This window comes from Entelurus aequoreus, linkage group LG03 (genome assembly GCF_033978785.1).
Source record: "Entelurus aequoreus isolate RoL-2023_Sb linkage group LG03, RoL_Eaeq_v1.1, whole genome shotgun sequence".
Lineage (NCBI taxonomy): Eukaryota > Metazoa > Chordata > Actinopteri > Syngnathiformes > Syngnathidae > Entelurus > Entelurus aequoreus.
This window is the reverse complement of record NC_084733.1, coordinates 57,704,229-57,727,200: the sequence shown is the minus strand read 5'-3', so window position 1 is coordinate 57,727,200 and position 22,972 is coordinate 57,704,229. Positions and strand designations below refer to the sequence as shown.

The following is a 22,972-nucleotide window of genomic DNA, read 5'->3' as shown; positions in this document are numbered from 1 at the left end:
CCTGAATCCACCCTGCATTTGTTTTGGTATTGTCATATTGTGTCTTTGTTTTGGGTGGAAGTTGAAAAAATGTGTTTAAGGATTGGTTTGTTTATGAAGCTTAATGTGGTTTCTGTTATTTTAGGAGAGTTCATTGACAATCATGATTTAGTCAATTTAATTATAGTACTCGGTAAAATGTTTATTTTTAAGGCCAAAAACAGATATTCACTTAGTATTACTTTCTTTAAAACATTTATTCAGTATTTTCTAACTTTAGAAAGTTACATGGTTGAAAACGATAATGATGCCAAAAAACATTTTAAAAAAAGATGAGAAGTCCTCAAAGGCTTATTTTGAAAGTATAATTATGTTTATAGATTATATGATATCTGTTGTTGTGTTCCCTAATTTGAGTGACCTGGACATAATCTGGACTGTACATAAATGCTTATTTTGAAAATGTAATTTTGTTTATAAATTATATGCAATCTGTTGTGTTCCCTAATTTTTTTCTATGTACATGAATGAAGGTGTGTGTTGCTGAGTCCGACTTGGACATTATCTGGACTGGGCCTGGTTTAAAAAACCCTTTAAACAAATCTAATTTCATTGACAACCTGGTCTGTTGAAGATAAGGCCCTTTTTTTAAAAATAAAATAAAATAAGATAAATAAATAAATAAAAATTTCTTGGATAAAAAAGAAAGTAAAACAATATACAAATAATTACATAAAAAAATAGTAATTAATGAAAATGTTAGTGGACCAGCAGCCTATACAATCATGTGTGCTTCAGGGACTGTGTCCCTTGCAGATGTGTTGTCTATGTTGTGGGAACCAGAATATTGGTAGCAGAAAGAAATAACCCCTTTTGTGTGAGTGGGTGTGGATGAGTGTGCATGGGGGAGGTTGTTTGGGTTGATGCACTGATTGAAAGTGTATCTTGTGTTTTTTCTATGTAGATTTAATTAAAAAAAAATTGTTTTTTTATTTTTTTATTTTTTATTTTTTTTAATTATTTTTTTTAGAACAGGCCCGCGGGCGACTCATCTGGTCCTTACGGGCAACCTGGTGCCCGCGGGCACCGCGTTGGTGACCCCTGCTCTAATGCATCCGATCCACAGGGAATCTTGAATCCTCGCTGCTGATTGGCTGCTGGGTCCTGCCTCTTGTTGGGATGGACCTGTTGGATAAAGAGACAATTTGCTAAAGAATCCCACACTTGTGCACAACATGCACTGGGGACCTGCCTACTAGAACGCATCCTCAAACCTTCCTGAAGCCGACTCGCCATGACGGGCAAACACGGCTCAGTGCAGCTGTCGGAAAGTTTGAACCCAGCAGAGAGAGTACATCCTTTAGGATCCAATGGCGAGAACAACAGCATCGTCAACCACCAGGCCAAAAGCACCACGACCCACCCACCCAGCAGGTGCACGAGCTTCGGCATCCAGGAGATCCTGGGGCTCAACAAGGAGCCCTCTGCAGCCCCGAGAACCCCCTTAGGCTCGTTGCCGGCCGGGGCACATTTCGTCGCCGCTCGGTCAATGCTGGGCCCCGCCGGCCTTGCTGTCGGGATGGGATTAATCGGCCCTGGTGGAATTCCAGCGTTTTACCGCCAACCTGCGTTTTTGGAGCGTGTGCTGGACCCGCAAGATGTTCACCTCCAGCCACAAAACACTTCTGGCCGGCTCGACGCCAGCCAGTCTGCAAGCTCCGGTCAGTGCATTCTATTCGTAATGTTTCATTGGCAATGCAGTTATTTAAAATATTATATTTTTTAGATTAACAAAATATTAGCAACTGTAATAAAATAAAATCTGTTGTTAAATTATAGTATTTATTAGCAGGTACATGATTTACTTTTGGGAGTGCATCATAATTCAAATACAATCTCAAAACCAAAATATAATATTTCGTGTGTCAAACATGTTAAATCTTTTTTTTTTCCTTTTCCAGACTCGGAGGATTTGTCCTCCAATGAAAGAAAACTGTCCAAGTCTTTAATAAGTCAAAGCAAGAAACGCAAGAAAAGACGTCATAGGTCAGTGTTCGATTTCAAAATAAAAAAAAACTATCCTTTTATGTCGAAATGAGGTTTAATTGTAAGCTATTTCTTGAGTTTGTTTAATTACTGTATCATTAACTGAAAATAATCCCCAAGAAACAAATTATGAAATGTAATGGGTTTAAAATAAGCAGGTGAATATATTAAATATACATACAATATATTTCATCCTTTTCATTTTGATTTAAAAAGGGTACTTTTAGTGAGTGCTGTGTCATCACGTTTATTATTTTAACGGATACAATCAGGTAGGAATACAAACTGTCTACTTTTTCTTCCTAAAACTAATTTTAGTCTCACTCTTGTTTTTTATTCAAATACGTTTTTATTACATATCTTGTTTTTTATTGTGAATTCTTCAGAAATATTCATTTAAAATATATGCTTTTGCATGAAGTGACAGTGTGTGTTTGCTGAAATTGTCCATTTTAGGACAATATTCACGTCTTATCAACTGGAGGAGCTGGAAAAGGCCTTTAACGAGGCCCATTATCCAGATGTCTATGCCAGGGAGATGTTGGCCATGAAAACAGAATTACCTGAAGACAGAATACAGGTGAGACACACTTTTAAGAAAAAAATTATTAGCACATCAAGTACTTAATATAGTTTGGCATGATGTACTATTTTGGAACACTTTTACTTTTAAAGTTATTAAATGTCAATTAAAATGGTTTTGTGAGGACTTAATTAAATACTGTGCTATATACTACAATAGTTACGCCTTTTAATATAAATAAATGATTTTAAAAGGATAATATTCTTTGTTATAATCTAAAATAGTAGGGCTGCGAATCTTTGGGTGTCCCACGATTCGATTCAGTATCGATTCTTGGGGTCACGATTCAATTCAAAATCGATTTTTTTTCGATTCAACGCGATTCTCGATTTAAAAACGATATTTTCCCGATTCAAAACGATTCTCTATTCCTTCAATACATAGGATTTCAGCAGGATCTACCCCAGTCTGCTGACATGCAAGCAGAGTAGTAGATTTTTGTAAAAAGCTTTTAAAATTGTAAAGGACAATGTTTTATCAACTGATTGCAATAATGTAAATTAGTTTTAACTATTAAATGAACCAAAAATATGACTTATTTTATCTTTGTGAAAATATTGGACACAGTGTGTTGTCAAGTTTATGAGATGCGATGCAAGTGTAAGCCACTGTGACACTATTGTTCAATTATTCTTATTTTTATAAATGTCAAATTATAATGTCAATGAGGGATTTTTAATCACTGCTATGTTGAAATTGTAACTAATATTGATACTGTTGATGATAATATTCATTTTTGTTTCACTACTTTTGGTTTGTTCTGTGTCGTGTTTGTGTCTCCTCTCAATTGCTCTGTTTATTGCAGTTCTGAGTGTTGCTGGGTCGGGTTTGGTTTTGGAATTGGATTGCATTGTTATGGTATTGCTGTGTATTGTTTTGTTGGATTGATTAATTAAAAAAAAGGAAAAAGAAAAAAAAAATCGATTATTTTAAAAATGAGAATCGATTCTGAATCGCACAACATGAGAATCCAGATTCGAATTTGAATCGATTTTTTCCCACACCCCTATAAAATAGTGCCAGTAAGCTGTATGGTAATGAAAATAGAATTCTTTAAAATATCAAGCCAAATGTTGTAAGAAGTATGAGTTTGTGCATCTTATAAAGGGATACAATGCAGACCGTCAATCGTTACTGGACACCTTTTGCACATCCCTGCAGAGATCCGATTTATTCTATATCCAAAATGATAACTTTTTAATTGACACTATCAATTATTAACGTCTATATTCCTGTGGTTTAATTTGCACTGCATGCAACATACCAAGAACTGTTTCTAATATTTTGGTTATTAAGGGGATCAAAATAATAGAAACCCTAGCTGCAAATTCCCAACATGTTTCATGGGGTTCCTAATCTTATGGCCCGTTAAAGTATGTTGACACTTCTGCAAATAAGGGCCAGTCATTTTTTTTTTTTAAATCAGCCCCGGGCCTGTTGTTAAAATATAATCTCTTCATTATTAATGAGGTACCTGTTTGTTAGTAATCCGTTCCAAAATGTCAATGGAAAACCGAATTGTATTAAAACAGAGCAATTTTCTCAATAAGAAATAATGTAAGTTCTATTAAATCCGTTCTACATTCACACAAAACACATTTTAGGGAGTGTAATTAATTACATGCAGAAAGCAATGCATATATATATATATATATATATATATATATATATATATATATATATATATATATATATATATAAATCAATCAATCAATCAATGTTTATTTATATAGCCCTAAATCACAAAAGTCTCAAAGGGCTGCGCAAGCCACAACGACATCCTCGGCACAGAGCCCACACAAGGGACGTCGATGTGAATGACTATGAGAAACCTTGGGGAGGATCGCATATGTGGGTAACCCCCCCTCTAAGTACAGTCCTTAGTGGATCCAACATAACAGTGAGAGTCCAGTCCATAGTGGGGCCAGCAGGAGACCATCACGAGCGGAGACAGGTCAGTAGCGCAGAGACGTCCCCAACCGATGCACAGACGAGCGGTCCACCCCGGGTCCCAACTCTGGACAGCCAGCACCTCATCTATGGTCACCGGAACCGGAATAACCCGGCGAGGGGGCAAAGGAGAAAAGAAAACGGTAGATCAACTGGTCTGAAAAAGGGGGGTCTATTTAAAGGCTAGAGTATACAAATGAGTTTTAAGATGGGACTTAAATGCTTCTACTGAGGTAACATCTCTAATTGTTACCGGGAGGGCATTCCATAATACTGGAGCCCGAACAGAAAACGCTCTGTAGCCCGCAGACTTTTTTTGGGCTCTGGGAATCACTAATAAGCCGGAGTTCTTTGAACGCAGATTTTTTGCCGGGACATATGGTACAATACAGTCAGCAAGATAGGATGGAGCTAGACCGTGTAGTATTTTATACGTAAGTAGTAAAACTTTAAAGTCACATCTTAAGTGCACAGGAAGCCAGTGCAGGTGAGCCAGTATAGGCGTAATATGATCAAACTTTCTTGTTCTTGTCAAGAGTCTAGCAGCCGCATTTTGTACCAACTGTAATCTTTTAATGCTAGACATAGGGATATATATATATATATATATATATATATATATATATATATATATATATATATATATATATATATATATATATATATATATACACACATGTGTGTGTGTGTGTGTGTGTGTGTGTGTGTGTGTGTGTGCGTGTATATATATGGATAGATGAACTGGAACATTTTATGGAACATTCTTGATGATGATAAGCGGATAGAAAAGGAGGGCACGGGAGGGCCACGCAGATGCCCCCTTCATACCTTAGCTCATGGGTGTCAAACTCTGGCCTGCGGGCCAAATCTGGCTAATTTCATTTGGCCCTTGAGGCAATATCAAATTAACATTAGAGCTGGCCCGCCGGTATTATACAGCGGCCGTGCCGCTGTTTCACCGCTAATACTCATATTTGCCAACCCTCCCGATTTTCCCGGGAGACTCCCGGATTTCAGTGCCCCTCCCGAAAATCTCCCGGGGCAACCATTCTCCCAAATTTCTCCCGACTTCCACCCGGACAACATAATTGGGGGCGTGCCTTAAAGGCACTGCCTTTAGCATCCTCTACATCCTGTCATCACGTCCGCTTTTCCTCCATACAAACAGCGTGCCGGACCAGTCACATACTATATGCCGCTCTTACACACACACACACACACACACACACACACACACACACAAGTTAATGCATCAACAGCCATACAGGTCACACTGAGGGTGACCGTATAAACAACTTTAACACTGTTACAAATATGCGCCACACTGTGAAACCACACCAAACAAGAATGTCAAACACATTTCGGGAGAACATCCGCACCGTAACACAACATAAACACAACAGAACAAATACCCAGAACCCCTTGCAGCACTAACTCTTCCGGGACGCTACAATATACACCCCCCGCTACCACCAAACCCCGCCCCCCGGCCCCGCCCACCAAGTTAATGTTGATATTTACCTCAGAAACAGAAAAGAGGCATTATATTTTTTATTTACATTTTATTTAATATACCATTGATGTTTTTTCGTTTGTTTTTTGAAAGTTGATTTTGTACTATTAAGTTATATAAGCGTTGCTTGTTCCATATTCAGTGTTAAAGCAAATCAGTGTAGCAAACTGAGCAATACTTAATGTTTTATTCATGCACTTTCTCTTGCTACTTCAAGGCTTGAATGTTTGATTCATTCATTATTGTTATTTTATTTTCAAATGTATTATTATCCTGTGGAAAAAGTTTATTTTGATATTTACCTCAGAAGGCTGCAAATAGAAAAGAGGCATTACATTTTTATTTAAATTTTATTTGATATGCCATTGATATTTTTTAATTATTATTATTATTTGAAACTCGATTTTGCATGTTGTTCAATATTCAATGCAAAACTTCTTTGGGTCCCTATTAAAAGGTTAATTTGTTCAACCTTGGCCCGCGGCTTTGTTCAGTTTTAAATTTTGGCCCACTCTGTATTTGAGTTTGACACCCCTGCCTTAGCTCCTTCTGGGTTGTCCCGATACCAATATGTTGGTACCGGTACTAAAATGTATTTCGATACATTTCGATACCTTTCGATACTTTTCTAAATAAAGGGGACCACAAAGAAATGGCATTATTGGCTTTATTTCACCAAAAATCTTACGTTACATTAAACATATGTTTCTTATTGCTATCGAAGAACAATGTTGGCCTTAAATAAAATAGTGAACATACTAAACAACTTTTCTTTTATTAGTAAGTAAACAAACAAAGGCTCCTAATTTTTCTGCTGACATATGCAGTAACATTTTGTGTCATTTGTCATTCTATTATTTTGTCAAAATTATGAGGGACAAGCTGTAAAAATTAATTATTAATCTACTTGTTCATTTACTGTTAATATCTGGTTATTTCCTGTTTTAACATGTTCTATCTACACTTCTGTTAAAATGTAATAATTACTTATTCTTCTCTTGTTTGGATACTTTACATTAGTTTTGGATGATACCACAAATTTAGGTATCGATCCGATACCAAGTAGTTACAGGATCATACATTGGTCATGTTCAAAGTCCTCATGTGTCCAGGGACGTATTTACTGAGTTTATAAACATAATATGAATTTTTAAAAGACGAAAAAAGATTTTGTGACGATAAAAAATATCGATGTAATCATAGTAGTATCGACTAGATACGCTCTTGCATTTGATATAATTACAGTTAATTAGTACCGCGATACTATACTAGTACCGGTAAAGCGTACAACCCTAACTCCTTTTTTAATTCAATAGTTTTTCTCGCTTTTTTTATGAAAGTGCTGGCATTTGTAAGAATTTGGGCACTCAAATCAGACTAGTTTGTTACACGCAATGTTAGGCCGTAGGAAAACCAAGACAGTAAACAAAAACTGGGTTTTTTTTCCAGATAGCTTATCAAATATTGACCTATTGGATTAGTTTTATTTGTTTTAATGGCCAAAATGTATCAAACTGACACTTACATACTTCAATTGTTCCGTCTGCTGCCCTCATTTGGACACTCCTGCTCTAAATGAAATGTTTGAGGTCAAGTTTGCATGTTTCCGGTCTCCATCATGCAAGACACTGCTTCTAAGGACGTTCATGTTGGAGTGTAGGTGCAAGTGATTCTCTCTCCTGCAGGCCAGGATACATAGATCATTGCTCATCACGCTCACATGGAAGTGCAACAATTTGTTGTGTAGAAGGAAGGAGACACTAACGACCTAATCAAGCTACATCAAGGCGGTGGAAGATTGCTGTGTGACCTGCACCATCCATCTGCCGGGCCGCCTTTTAATCTCGTTCTCATTAAGGACCCACCACATCTCCAATAAATAATACATGGAAATGAGGAAATAAATAAGACCTGCAGCAGGCCTGCTCCTCTGGCTGCTAAATAAAAATGAACACCCAATTGTCCTCATTGAGTGTAATTAGTTAAATGAGACTGTGAGGCTCATGCTGCAGACACATTGGAGTTCAAATGAAATAACTACATTGAATTTATTAACGCTGGTCAATAGCGTCGCTCCCCCGAGTCCCGCTAGTTTAATTTCCCGTGATATTTGCCCGCCTGGCCGCCATCGATTGGGCCTAAAATTAACTTATTTTTCAATCAGGCTCGGTGTGCCCCAGGGTCGCATCCCCCTTGCAGCTTCCGCTCCCTATAACGGCCAATAGAACCAATCAAGTGGCATAAAAACGTAATAAAATGATCAAGGATAAAAACAAGCCTAGAACTATAGTATAAGTGATGGTTTTATATCCAACAGTATTTATCATCACATGCAGTCTGGCACCCTTCGCACCTGTAGGCTGGACTTTCAACTAGGGCTGGGCAATATATCGATATACTCGATATATCGCGGGTTTGTCTCTGTGCGATATACAAAATGACTATATCGTGATATTTGAGTATACGTTCTCACGCAGTTGCTTTTAGCTGCGTGCATTACACTACTACAGGCTCTTCCCACTCTTTCTTGTCCATCCTTCTCACAGACAGCAAGCGCACCTTCTTACATACGTCACATACTGTCACGCAGTGTTGTGTTAGTTACTGAAAACCAGTAACTAGTTACAGTTACTAGTTACTTTATTTCAAATGTAACTCAGTTACTAACTCAGTTACTTACACCAAAAAGTAATGCGTTACTGTGAAAAGTAACTATTTAGTTACTTTTTTTCTTCTTCTTTTTTTTTTAAAGCTCCCATTAATGCCCTTATAGCCTTCATTTCAGTACTGTTATTGCACTGGAGAATAATACAATCTGTTGATCAACTTGACATGCATTTGCATCACTGAACTGTGCTAAGCAATGTGCTCTACATACAACACACAAAGACAAAGATATGTTTCAAAGGGCCAATTTATTTCAGGCCAGAACAAATTGACAAAACTATTTTAAATAGCTCCAACATAACATACATAAGTAACAAACAGTATAATAACAACATAGCTGTAAACCAAGGAAGTACTTTAACTTTAACTTTACATACCAAAGCCTAACCAGGCGTCTCTCAAGGAATTCTGAAATAAAATCCTGTCTGAAGCTCAGAACACTCTACACATTTCCCCAGTTTTAGTTTAGAGATAAGGAAAGATTGGCCTGCCCCACTAGCATCCCTCTTTTTGTTTGTGAACTTTATAGTCTATACATTTAGAGTGATGTGATAATCAAACACCCTAAAAGTCTAGAAATAAAGAGTATATAAGAGAATTGACAGAGTGTGTGTACTATAATTCATAATAACATTGATTATGATTCAATATTATGTTTTGAGCAATGACAGTTTGAAAGAAAAAAAACAGCTTTGTTTTATTAGTCAACATTGCAACTCTTTCTAAATTACATTTAACCTTTAAGCTTTTTTATTTCAATGTTGTTATGTTTTTGTTTATTTTAATAGTATTTTTAGAATGTGCTGTGGGCCTTTAAAACATTAGCTGTGGGCTGCAAATGGCCTCCGGTGCACACTTTTGACACCCCTGCTATAGATAATAAAAAATTAAATCAGATAAATCTATCGATAAAAAGCTGAGCCTGGCGACGCATGCGCGTTAACAACTCTCTCGCTCTCTCTGTCTCCGCCCCTCCCTCACAAATGCTGCTGCGCGCACCCCTCCTCTCCCTCCCTCCCCACACTCAGAGACACACACAGCGCGCCTCCTCCGTGTGACACAAGAGATTCAGAAGAACGACACCGTAGCGCTGCAATAAAACACACTCAGATCTTCTGTTTCTAGCCCATACTACATAAAAAAATAACGTAAAATAACGCAGTAACGCATCATGTAGTAACGGTAACTGAGTTACTGAATATAAAAAATAACGCGTTAGATTACTAGTTACCGCCGAAACTAACGGCGTTACAGTAACGCGTTACTTTGTAACACGTTAGTCCCAACACTGCTGTCACGTCATACGTCACATACGTATACGCCCTCGCGGAGCAGAGAGGTAGCAGCATGGGTAACGTTAGCTGTGATGCTAGCGGAGTGGTGCGAGCGGTAATACGAGAGAAAGAAGTTGCGAATCTGGTAACAAATGAAGGAATAATTAATTCTCAAGAAAAACAGCAACCGTAATTTGTCAAGTGTGGGGAAAAAGCATTGCTACAAAAAGTAGCATTACTGCTAATATGTAGCATCATTTGAAAAGTCACCTGCTAGAGAATGAAGAGTGCTTACTCCGCATGTCAACATCTCCGTTCGGTGCCACACCATCAAAATGCCGAGGCAAACATTTCCAGATCAACACCATATGAAAAAAATTGTCAACAACAAAAGGAGATAACGTCCGCAGGAACCTACCACATAGCGAAGGACGTACACAATTTAATTTCCTATTATGCAGCTAACTTTTATTTGACAGTTATTTAAATATCTTGTGTGACATCATGCACAAAAGTACACTTTATTTGTTTTAAACTATTGTAGTGGTGTTCTGTACAAAAAGTAAACTTTAATTTAGTGTTGTTAAATGTCATCTAAGTGACATCATGCACAAAAGTGCACTAATAGCTTGTTTTAAAATGACCGACCATTTTGCACTTTCTGTTTTGGAAATTACATGAATGTTTGTGCCACTGCTTAATAACTGTTTAATAAATACAGTGTTGGTCAATTGACTTAGTTGTGATTTCCCTCTCTGCATGAAAGTTAAAAATTAGCATATATTAATGCAGTATGAACAAGAATGTTTTAATGTAAACACATAGAATCATCATACTGCTGTGATTATATGTATCAAGTGTTCATTCAAGGCTAAGGCAAAAATATCGAGATATATATCGTGTATCGCGATATGGCCTAAAAATATTGAGATATTAAAAAAAGGCCATATCGCCCAGCCCTGCTTTCAACATATAGCAATGGACCATAATACAAATCAACAGTTTGAACCACACAAGTGATTTTGGTTGAGTCTAATGTTGCAGGCAACATGTTGGGTGCATGAGAGTGTAGAACAACATACATGAAGACATTTTAAAAAACCCTCATGTATTCATAGCAGCTACAGTAACCTAGGTGAAGTGGAGTGAATTATATTTATATAGCGCCTTTCTCTAGTGACTCAAAGCGCTTTTACATAGTGAAACCCAATATCTAAGTTACATTCAAACCACTGTGGGTGGCACTGGGAGCAGGTGGGTTAAGTGTCTTGCCCAAGGACACAACGGCAGTGACTAGGATGGCGGAAGCGGGGATCGAACCCACAACCCTCAAGTTGCTGGCATGGCCGCTCTACCAATCGAGCTATACCGGCACAATAACTTAGAGCAGTGGTTCTCAAACTTTTTTCACCAAGTACCACCATACTGACCGACATTAAAATACAGTAGCGTAGTAGGCCTAAGTACTCTTTAAAAACAAGAATATTTCATATTTTTGGCCACTGTAACGTAACACAGTTTGAACAGTGACACTGTGTTTGAATTTCATGAAGTGATTATTTGGCATACCACTAGATGGAGCCTGCATACCACTAGCACAAGGCCACATTGCAGTCATGGCTGCCCTCAGAGGGCTGCTTGTAACAGTGAATGTAAGAATATAAATGTATAATTGCCTCCTTATGTTATTGCCTATGCATTTGGTTATTTGATTTTTGTACGTACAAATTGATGGATAACTTGCTTTGAAACCATAAATCAAGGTGACAAGCAGATATTTAAGTACTTATTGTTATTTTTACAAACTATCATACAGTATATAATAATTAGGGGTGCTAAAATATATATATTTTTTTATCACATTCGAATTCTGATTTTTTGTAAATCATTTTCAAAAATCTAATTTTTTTAAAAAATTTTTTGACGAATTAATAAAAATAAAAATACATTTTTTAGGCCATCTCTGTGCTTACTTGGTGCACAGATGTGTCACACGTCAGCAACCAAAAGATGGTTTTGTAACCTGTAAGCTGTTTTGTTAAGGTGTTATTATTATTATACCAAATAATACATTGCAAAAATCAGTTTAAATCGAGAATCACGTTGAATCGAGTATCGATTATGAATCAAATCCTCAACCCAAGAATCGGAATCGAATGGTGAGGTGCCCAAAGATTCACACCAATAACAATTAAATATTTGTATATATATAAAAATGTAAAACATATGACATTTCATGTAATACATACATTTCTTATGCAGGCCACATTAAATGATGTGTCGGGGCCTTGAGTTTGACATGTGTGCACTAGCGGTACAGTTTAAAAATCACTGACTTAGAGTAACGCCAAAGTGTATACTCTGTGCATGTATCTGCATGGTCAATTAAAATGCATGCATTATTGGCAGATGTACCATATTGACCCCGACATACAGTAAGACGACTCAATATTTTTCAAGACATGTTTTTGGACACATTTTTTATAAGACCAAGAAATACTCATTTTGGTAACAATATTTTTCATAGCTTATTTGAACAACAACAACAACAAAATGTTTTATCAAAACATGAACAAAATGTTGTTATCCACAGCTCATATTTCATATTAAAACAACAAAAACTATTTTGTATTTCAGTATACATTTCTTTCTGGTCTATTTCACATCATTAAGCAACCATAAAGGCTGTCAAACGATGCTTAATATTACATATTTCACTCACTGACACTGCCGATGAGACAAACCTGTTTATATTTGTTCAACAAAAACTCTGTCTCACATTCTTCATGAAAATATGAAGTGTTCTGTCTTTTATTACACCTCTTATTATATTCATATAATATCATGGCTGAAATCTACCTAATTGGATAAAGCATCAAAGAACCTGTATTTAATACCTAACTCACTTTCTTATGAAGGACGTTACAGTAACCTTTGTTACAATATTTTATTTGTGTCATTCCATATGGACATTTTCTACACCTCCAGAGTTCAGCATATGAAAAATGTTACAACTTGTTTTATTCTTAATTGACTTTAAATATTTACAATAAGTGATGGTTAAGGTGTTGGAGACCCCTGTTTCTATGGTGTACTACACTGACAACATTAGGACAAACAGAATATAAGACAACCGGTTTTTCAAGACATGCTATCGGACAAGTGTTGCTGTTGAGACAATAATATAGAAACATTTTAAAGTAACAATGTAGAAACTCATATTTTATGATGTACGATGTTGACTTGAATATAAGACGTCCTTAAATATAAGACAGACCATCTTTTTCAAGACATGTTTTAGGACAAAATTGAAAGGAACAACCTCAAAATATCACATGGTGTACTGTATTTATGCCAATAAACAAAGTTGCACACTTGGCAATGTTGACTGTCCCGCTTTTGTCACAGGTGTGGTTTCAGAACCGCAGAGCCAAGTGGAGGAAGAGGGAGAAGTGCTGGGGTCGTAGCACCGTCATGGCTGAGTATGGCCTCTATGGTGCCATGGTGCGACATTCAATCCCTCTGCCTGAGTCCATCCTCAAGTCCGCCAAGGATGGCATCATGGAGTCCTGCGCTCCCTGGTTGTTAGGTATGAACTACCTCATCTGTCTGTCTGCCTGTGACTGATGATTGTATGACTGAACAACATGGTATATATACATACACGCACACCCACTTACATGCATATTGTACTGTACTGTACCATACATAATTCCTGCATACATACATACATACATACATACTGTACCGTACCATATATGCATACATACCTACATGCATACATACATACTGTACCATACATACATTCCTGCATTCATACATACATACATACATACATACATACATACATACATACATACATACTGTACCATACATATATTTCTGCATACGTACATACTGTACCATATACAGTATATATATTCCTGCATATACAGTCGTGGTCAAACATTTACATACACTTGTGAAGGACATAGTGTCATGGTTGTCTTGAGTTTCCAATAATTTCTACAACTCTTATTTTTTGTGATAGGGTGATTGGAGCACATACTTGTTTGTCACAAAAAACATTCATGAAGTTTGGTTTTTTTATGAATTTACTATGGGTCTACTGAAAATGTGACCAAATCTGCTGGGTCAAAAGTATACATACAGCAATGTTAATATTTGCTTACAAGTTCCTTGGCAAGTGTCACTGCAATAAGGCGCTTTGAACCAGCCATCCACAAGCTTCTGGTTGAATTTTTGACCACTTCTCTTGACAAAATTGGTGCAGTTCAGCTAAATTTGTTGGTTATCTGACATGGACTTGTTTTTTCAGCATTTTTCACATGTATAAGTCAGGACTTTGGGAAGGCCATTCTAAAACCTTATTTCTAGCCTGATTTAGCCATTCCTGTACTACTTTTGACGTGTGTTTGGGGTCATTGTCCTGTTGGAACACCTAACTGCGCCCAAGTTCCAACCTCCAGGCTGATGATTTTAGGTTGTCCTGAAAAATTTGGAGGTAATCCTATTTTTTCATTGTCCCATTTAAAGCACCAGTTCCATTGGCAGCAAAACAGGCCCAGAGCATGCTTGACGGTAGGGAAGGTGTTCCTGGGATTAAAGGCCCCACATTTCTCCTTCAAACATATGAATCAATCAATGTTTATTTATATAGTCCAAATCACAAGTGTCTCAAAGGGCTGCACAAGTCACATCATATATACTGGGTATTGTGGCCAAACAGCTACATTTTTGTTTCATCTGACATCAAATGGACAAAGATAAGACCTTCTGGAAGAAAGTTCTATGGTCAGATGAAACAAAAATGGAGCTGTTTGGCCACAATACCCAGCAATATGTTTGGAGGAGAAAAGATGAGGCCTTTAATCCCAGGAACACCATTCCCACCGTTAAGCATGGTGGTGGTAGTATTATGCTCTGGGCCTGTTTTGCTGCCAATGAACTGGTGCTTGAGAGTAAATGGGACAATGAAAAATAAGGATTACCTCCAAATTCTTCAGGACAACTTGAAATCATCAGCCCGGAGGTTGGGTCTTGGGTGAGAGTAAATGGGACAATGAAAAAGAAGGATTACCTCTAAATTCTTCAGGACAACCTGAAATCATCAGCCCGGAGGTTGGGTCTTGGGTGCAGTTGGGTGTTCCAACAGGACAATGATACCAAACACACATCAAAAGTGGTAAAGGAATGGCTAAATCAGGCTAGAATTAAGGTTTTAGAATGGCCTTCCCAAAGTCCTGATTTATACATGTCGGATTGTATTGTGAGCGAAAGTCGTGGCATTAGCCTCTATGTTGTGAATTAATAACATAGAAGCTAATGCCATGACTTTCATTGTGTTTCAGTGTATCTTGAAGGATCATGCAAGTAATTGTTTCTTGTTGATGCTGTAAACAAAATGTCACTGTGCAAACCCATGTTTGTTGTTGTACTGAACACAGATTGAAAATAAACCCATCCCATCCATTTTCTACCGCTTGTCCCTCTTGGGGTTGCAGGGGGTGCTGGAGCCTATCTCAGCTGCATTCGGGCGGAAGGCGGGGTACACCCTGGACAAGTCGCCACCTCATCGCAGTTAAAAATAAATAAAATAAACCGACTGAAATAATAATAATAACAATGAATAATTTCTAAGTCTTTGTTAGCCGTTTGTGAAGTTTTGTGCTCGTGCGCTACGTTCGCTCGCATCCTGTGCATCTCCTGGGGGACAAGCCCCCCCTGTCCTTAAAAGCTAGTGACGCCCCTGGTGTACATTCATTCATTTGAACATACATACATACGATACACACACACAAATCAGTACCTCCGTCCATACAATCAACAGGAAGCTCATTAGACACATATCATGTAACATTTCATGAATGCATGGTCCTGCAGGTCAGCGGTGTCCAAACTTTGTGTGTGTGTTATTAATCTGAACACATTTTAGCTATTTATCTTTTCTCATAGTGCCTTTAATAACCCCCCCACCCCAACCTCCCACAATTTATTTCTGTTTGATTAAACTTTTTACAACGTGCCACGGGCCACTAAAAACAAGCCGTGGGCCCAAATAGCCCCCTGCTTCTATTTGGATACTTTTGCTCGAGGCAGACATGATCCTTATCAAACTGTTTGAATAAGATACCCTATTGACCCAAGTATAAGATGGTATTTATTTATTCCAAGAAAAACGTCGAAAAGTTAGTTTGTCTGATATTCTTTTCTTTTCTTCCTGCCATTTACAGGGATGCAGCCGTGACATAGAGACCTGCTGGACAAATTTTTTATAAAAGTTGCTAGCAAGTTAGCAAACAACAGAAGAAGAGCTATGAAGCTAATTAAGCTAATGCTGACCAATTAAGCAGTCGAGTCACAGAACCGCCCAGCAGTCGAGAAACTGATATTTTACCTTTCCTTTGATGCATGAATTTTGATAACCTACTTTGATACTAGAGATGATGTTTTTAATGTTTTTTAACAATGTGTTCACAGCATTTTCCAGTACTGTCAACTAAAACATAACTTTTTTGACATTATGGGACCGTAATATCTGAAAATTATTGCTACGTTCTCATAAAAACGATGTTTACATTCTAATAACATAAAATAATATATCTGCAGCCAAAACTTTTTGCAAATGAAGTATTATTCAAAATAGTCCCACCATAAATTACAGTCAAAATATAGCTAACGATGCATATGTACAACTTAGTGAACTCAAATCACAAAATTAGTACTCAGAGATGTTAACAATAATATTACTCAGTTGTTGCTTGATACTTTTATACCTGCAACCTTCATTGCCTAGCTTGTTTTTAAGGAGTTTTTGTTGCACTTTTGCATCAGTTATTTTTTTTTATTACAACTCACAATTCAAACAAAAAAGCCTTTCCTATACCAGTGTTACTTAACTTTAGGGCCCATTGTTGGGCCGCCAGCACTCCCTAGAAGGCCGCCAAACATCTTTCTCAGCTGTGGTCCGTTTCACCAAATCTGAATTTTTTGCCCTGAAGTGACCCAGATCTGATTTTTTTTGCCAGTCTAAAGTGCTTCAAATCTTTCAAATCTTTTGGTATCAGATTCAGGCCACATCAGGAGGTAGTCTTGAATCCGATTGGAATCTGATCTTTCCAAATGGGACTTCAGTCTAAACACAATGCGACCCGAATGTGACTTTTTCGTCAGCTTTGGGCGAGTTACGTCATTTGTGTGCGCGGGGAAAGACGCAGTCGCCAGCGGAAGTGGGTATTTCATCACTATATCTGGTTTCGGTTGGCAAAGTCTATTTAAGACGACCAAATTTTTGGTGCATCACTTGTCAATAGTGCGCAAATAATAGGCTATATGTAATATGTGAATATATATATTTATTTATCTATATATTATATCCTTTGATTCCAAAAAATTGTGATGTTTAAAGAACCGGAATTTACGCTGTGGCGTATTTGCTTAAATGTAAAAAATATATAATATATAAAAAAAATTAAGTTCACGTAGATCCACGCTGATGTTCGTGTCTCCTCTACTTAACAGCCATTAAAAGATTAGAACCCTCCTTGATATATTTCACTATATACATCAATGCAGGGCCGGCCCGTGGCATAGGCCGTATAGGCAAATGCTAAGGGCGCCGTCCATCAGGGGGCGCCACGCCAGTGCCACAAATGTTGGAGGAAAAAAAAAAAGTTGGTACTATTATTTCTAAATTCATAAAATAATCCCACGTTAATTAAAATGCAAAGTAAAGCCCATTTAATATAAATATTATTTGTTACAACATTACCCCCCCCCCCCGCACGGTGCGCCCCCTCCCTTCCTGTATCTTTTTGGACGTCACTACATAAAAAAATCAACACAAGATGTCAAAACGGCCAAAACTGTCAGGTGCCCAGGGAAGAAAAAAGAGAAAAGAAGAGGAGGAGAAACGAGAAAAAGACAGAGTTAGCAGGTAGGTAACGTTAGCCTACATGAAATTATTTGTCTTTTACAGAATGTGATAGTAACCACGCTTTTTAGCATTAATTTCATGTTACACGATTCGGCAATTGCTAATCAATAAATAGCTAGTTCTGTTTTAACGTCGGGTTAATATTGTGGAGGGGGCTAAATTGTTATGGAAAATAATAATGTAACGTTAGGTAATTACAGTACTCCCTGGTGTACAGTAATTTGTAAGTCATTCTAGTTAATGCAATATTAAAAAGCACAAATAGAGAACTCTGTAGGATGCCCTTTTTTTGTAATATAGTTGTTAAAGTCATACTGGTTTGATATCTTGTTTTGTGCAGTGCCTTATTTATATCGTATTTTTAATTTATTTTATGCAACTTGTTGACACGTTTTATTTTGTGTTTATGTATGTAAAAAACATTGTATTTCATATATTCATTTTTTATTTTTTGTATTAATTTATTTAGGCATATTTTTTTTTATCTTGTTAACTATTCTGATTGTTAATTTGCTTTCTTTAAGTAAAAAAAAAAAGGTCAAAGACAAAGCTATTCGGTTTCTTGTGAGTATATACACTTCACTGCCGATGTGGGGGGGCGCCACCTAAAATCTTGCCTAGGGCGCCAGATTGGTTAGGGCCGGGCCTGCATCCATGCATACATTATATTACTTTCAACACTCATTTTTAAGGTGATGCAACTTTTGTTTAATTTTGTATTAATAGCTACTTCGTCTTGGTCAACTTCTTTTGTTTTCACTTCATCAAAGTGCACATGCAAGTGACATCGAGGCCACATTCGAGGCCACATTGGGGCATGTGCGCATTTACACTGGAGTCTGATAAAAATCACATTTTACTTGCAGTGTTAACAGTCAGCTGGAAAAAAATCAGATCTAAAAAAAATAATCAGATTTGGGCCACATTGGCTTGCAGTGTAACAAACGTAGTCAAAGTCTGGAGCTGAAGACATTTAAGCCGCACAAATTACGACTAAAGTGGTGAGGCTGTGTTTTCATTTGCATTTAAATGTCTTTGACAGTTAAGTTTAAAAAAAAAATCCTTATTAATTTAGTTTATTTATTTTAGCAAAACATAATTGTATGTAAACATAGTTTGCTTACCTATTTTTCTAATCAGCCTGACCTAAGCCTAAGGTTTATGTATGTTGATAGATATAATTCTTAAATATGATTAAAATCCAAAGTAAGATTTCTAATTCAGAATTAATATTTGAGTGGGCCTCGGACCCCTTTATAGTGGAAAAGTTGGACCCAAGGTCAAAAAGGTTAAGAACCCCTGTCCTATACAATAATTTAATCTACAAAAAAACAATAGTAATATTAAAAGAAATGAAAAAAGAAGCATTGTGTGTATGAAAAGGAGCAGGAAGAACCAAAGGCTTATATTCCCTTTCCCCATCACTCGGATAATTTGATTATTAAACAACAATATGGTACATAATCACGTGATACTTGACAATATAAAGTATATTAACAGGAGACATCCATCCATTTTCTACCGCTTGTCCCTCTTGGGGTCGAGGGGGTGCTGGAGCCTATCCCAACTGCACTCAGGCGGAAGGCTCGGTACACCCTGAACAAGTCGCCACCTCATCACAGGGCCAACACAGATAGACAGACAACATTCACACTTACATTCACACACTAGGGACCATTTAGTGTTGCCAATCAGTCAATCTTTGGAGGTGGGAGGAAGCCAGCGTAGCCGCAGGGAACCTACGCAGTCACAGGGAGAACATATATTTAATTTTATTCACATATACTCACAATAATAAACCCACTCATTTCATTATATGTATAAATGCATCCTCCTCTGTGTTATACCTATGAAAAATATTGTTTTTGTATCGTATTTTCCAAACTATGTGTGCCTTATGTATGGAATAATTATGGTTGTAGATACCGACCAAGAAGTAATTTTATTTGGTACATGGTGTAATGATAAGTGTAACCAGTTGATGGCAGTCACACATAAGAGATATGTGTAGACTGCAATATGACGCCAGTAAACGACACCAAAACTTTAAATGTTCCTTTAAGAATATAGCACATTACACACGGAGCTCAAAAATCTGTCAAAATGTTTTAGTACGACTTTGGTAAACTATGAAGCTGCGCCGCTTGATGGATTGTCGAAGCATTGCGGCTACCGTAGTCAGACGTATTGTGCTTAAACATATGGCACCCGTGAGCAGACATATTAACCGGCGTTTTGTTTCTCAATATTATGTAAAACCAACTTTTCTTACCTTCTGGTACCTGCTGATGTGTATTTGGGATCTACATAAGTCCTAAAAAATTTGCGCACGTCCTCCTTTTCGTGCGTGAATCGCCGTAGCAAATAAGCTTCTTCTTTTTCTCTTATCTTCTTGTTATGGGGCGTAAAGTTTCAGTAGACTCGCTATGAAAGTGCTAAAACTACCAGTGTAGTGGGTTTACATAATTCACCTACAGAACTTTACTTATTAGAGAGTTCTGGTCGGACGGTTTTTCAAAGGACACATTTCCGGCGTTGTTGTTGCACTAGTGAGCCACGGATGAGAAGATGCTGCTCCGGTATTAATTTAAGTAAAGTCTGAATGTCATTAAAACAGTTAGCTTTATCTTTTGACACTTCTTCCAGTCCCGTCCTTGCACGCTACACCGCTACAACAAAGAAGACGGGGAGAAGACGCTGTCAAAGGTGAGCCACGTAAATAAGACCGCCCACAAAACGGCGCATCCTGAAGCGACTGTCAGAAAGCGACTTGAAGATGGTCTGTAAAACATAATCGATGCAACATTTTCACCAAAGAACCACCATTACATGTTATGTAGACCACACGGAAGTGTTTTCAATTTAGAAAAAAATCATAATATGACCCTTTTAATGCGCCTTACAATCCGATACGCCTTTTGTATGAAAATAGACCTGACGAGACCCGCTCATCGGCTGTGCGCCTTATTATCCGGTGTGCCCTATGGTCCGTAAAATGTCTTTTTAATTTGCACTTACAACAGCTGGCCACTGAGTGGTAGTGTATGACAGGGCACCATTGTCAGTTATAGCGACACATATTTGACATTAAACTCATGTGTGTATAAAATAAAAGCTTTTGAATAGCACTTTATAGTGAGCAGGGTCTTATATTTGGGTCAATTTGGTACATTAAAGACATTATTGTGCCTCCACTGTTGTCTTTGTGTTCTAAAGCACGACTGTCTTTGCTTGCTGTTTTCAGTTCAAGATGGCTTACCAGTCAGCAGACGCTATTCTAAATCTGAATACCCGCAACTCTTTGCAGGGATGCACAAGAAGTCCATGGAGGCTCCAGCACCCCCTGAACCGCCGCCGCCGGCCGCCAAGTGCAACGAGACCCCGCGGCCGAGCTCTCACAGACCCGAGGACTCTGAGACGGTGGAGCGGATGTCAAAGTGCAAGTCGTCCATTTCTAAAGAGAAACTGAGAGAGAACAGCATTGCTGCCCTCAGGGCCAAAGCACAGGAGCATAGTGCCAAAGTGCTGGGGACGGTTTGTCACGGTAGCACACTGGAAGACGAGGAGGAGCAGGAGGAGAAGACCAGCGCTCCTGTGAGTCCTGCGGAGGAGACACAAAGTAAAGACTGAAACAGCAAACTGCTGCCTACACTCAACTCACCTCTCACCTCTGCTTGGTGGGGAATATGAGCTGCAAACACACTTTTCCTCCCTAAAATACTCGCAAAACTTCCATCCCGAAGATGATGGTTGTATCAGCAGAGCTTGTGTTGCACCACAATCTGAACTCAGTGGTCCTTTACTGACTGTGGAAACGTTCTTTTTTAAGGAACGTGTTTGTAGTCCTGTGTTCTGCTGTATCCATTCATTGTGATAACTTGTTTCACTTCAAAGTGTGTAACTCACTAAGCATCAAAGGGAAATGACACCTTTCATTATTAAATGGGACTTTCTGGTGTCCATCATTCAAGGAAAATAATGTTATTTTCTCATCCTGCAGAAGATACTTGTTGATGTCCTTCTCCTCTCTCCCACCCTCTGGTTGCATGCCTGGGTTGGTTCTTATTATCCGTCGCACCTGAGATGAAATTAGGGAGGAGGAGGAGGGGTGAAATAGTGAAAGCTGCCATCACGAGGAGAGGATGCCTGCTTTCAAATGACTTGAACATGTTTATCCATGCTTTTATATTCATCCAAATACTTGTTGGCAGTCTTTACGCTGCTGCTCCTGCTTCAAACATATCACATCAAAGCACTTGGAGGCCGTAAATGAGCCTTTTTACCTTTAGTTCCAACCAATTTGAATAAACTACTGTTTATTCAAAGACAACATAGGTGCTCTAATGGATGTCATTTTGGAAAATCAATGTCAATGGACAGGGAAAAGTTACTCATTCATTTGTAGACGGAGAAAAGTCGTCATGTAGTTTATTATAATAAACAAATATATGATACATAAAATCACCTATTTAATTGACTTGTAATATAATAAAGTTAAGCGGAAAAAATGATAAAAATATTGTTAAAGTAACAATGGTCTTAAAAAAAGAATATGCAATATAAAAATAATTTTACAATGTCTTTTTTTTATAAACAAAAGATTAGATAAAAGAATAATGTAAAATATTGATATAAAAAAACAAGATATCGAAAATGTAATGTTTTTAAACTGTGCGACTCATTAAATACAATTGTGTGCAATTGCATAATTTGCACATTTTCAAAGTAATGAAATGTTATAGTAATATTTTATTTAAAGAATTTACATTTTTTTAGTTAAACACAAAAACAATTAATGTTGGGTGAAATCAATGTTTATCTAGTTTATTATTTTGATATGAAAAAATAAGTTAGGGATCAATGAAAATAAAATACTTTGATTCTAATTAAATACAGTTACATACAGTGATACACACTGAAAAGTAATACATTTTTCCCCCTAATATTTATAATACATTTGGTCAAATTTCATGTTCGCAATTGTTATTGTAAATTATAGTAAAAAAAAAAAAAAAAATACAAAT

General features: G+C 37.4%; 2 protein-coding genes across 4 annotated transcripts in view; one reads left to right on the top strand and one right to left on the bottom strand.

Moving 5' to 3' along the window:
• Nucleotides 1–1,041: 1,041 nt before the first annotated feature.
• On the top strand, nt 1,042–22,344 carry vsx2 (visual system homeobox 2). Of its 2 annotated transcripts, none has more exons than XM_062042281.1 (5): nt 1,042–1,700; nt 1,941–2,025; nt 2,482–2,605; nt 13,421–13,601; nt 21,193–22,344. In XM_062042281.1, the coding sequence occupies exons 1-5, from the start codon at nt 1,274–1,276 to the stop codon at nt 21,576–21,578; spliced, it is 1,203 nt and encodes a 400-aa protein (XP_061898265.1). In that variant the 5' UTR covers nt 1,042–1,273; the 3' UTR covers nt 21,579–22,344. The 2 variants fall into 2 exon arrangements, with proteins under 2 accessions (XP_061898265.1, XP_061898266.1); XM_062042282.1 differs by having other exon boundaries at nt 1,046–1,700; nt 21,256–22,344.
• The window catches only part of LOC133646668 (synapse differentiation-inducing gene protein 1-like), a 105,389-nt gene continuing 101,723 nt past the window's right edge, over nt 19,307–22,972 (bottom strand). The window contains exons 5-7 of one of the 2 annotated variants that reach the window (XR_009825330.1): nt 21,956–22,026; nt 21,610–21,754; nt 19,307–21,549 (exon numbers count right to left, since the gene is read on the bottom strand). The gene's annotated coding sequence lies outside the window, so the exon portion shown is untranslated. The remainder of the gene's footprint in view (nt 21,550–21,609; nt 21,755–21,955; nt 22,027–22,972) is intronic. The other variant, XM_062042286.1, reaches the window with a different exon arrangement.

Coding starts and splice junctions, on each gene's coding strand:
- vsx2 (XM_062042281.1), top strand. CDS start 1,274: ATGACGGGCAAACACGGCTCAGTGCAGCTGTCGGAAAGTTTGAACCCA. Junction 2,026..2,481: donor CGCAAGAAAAGACGTCATAG/GTCAGTGTTCGA, acceptor TGTCCATTTTAG/GACAATATTCACGTCTTATC. Junction 2,606..13,420: donor TACCTGAAGACAGAATACAG/GTGAGACACACT, acceptor CTTTTGTCACAG/GTGTGGTTTCAGAACCGCAG.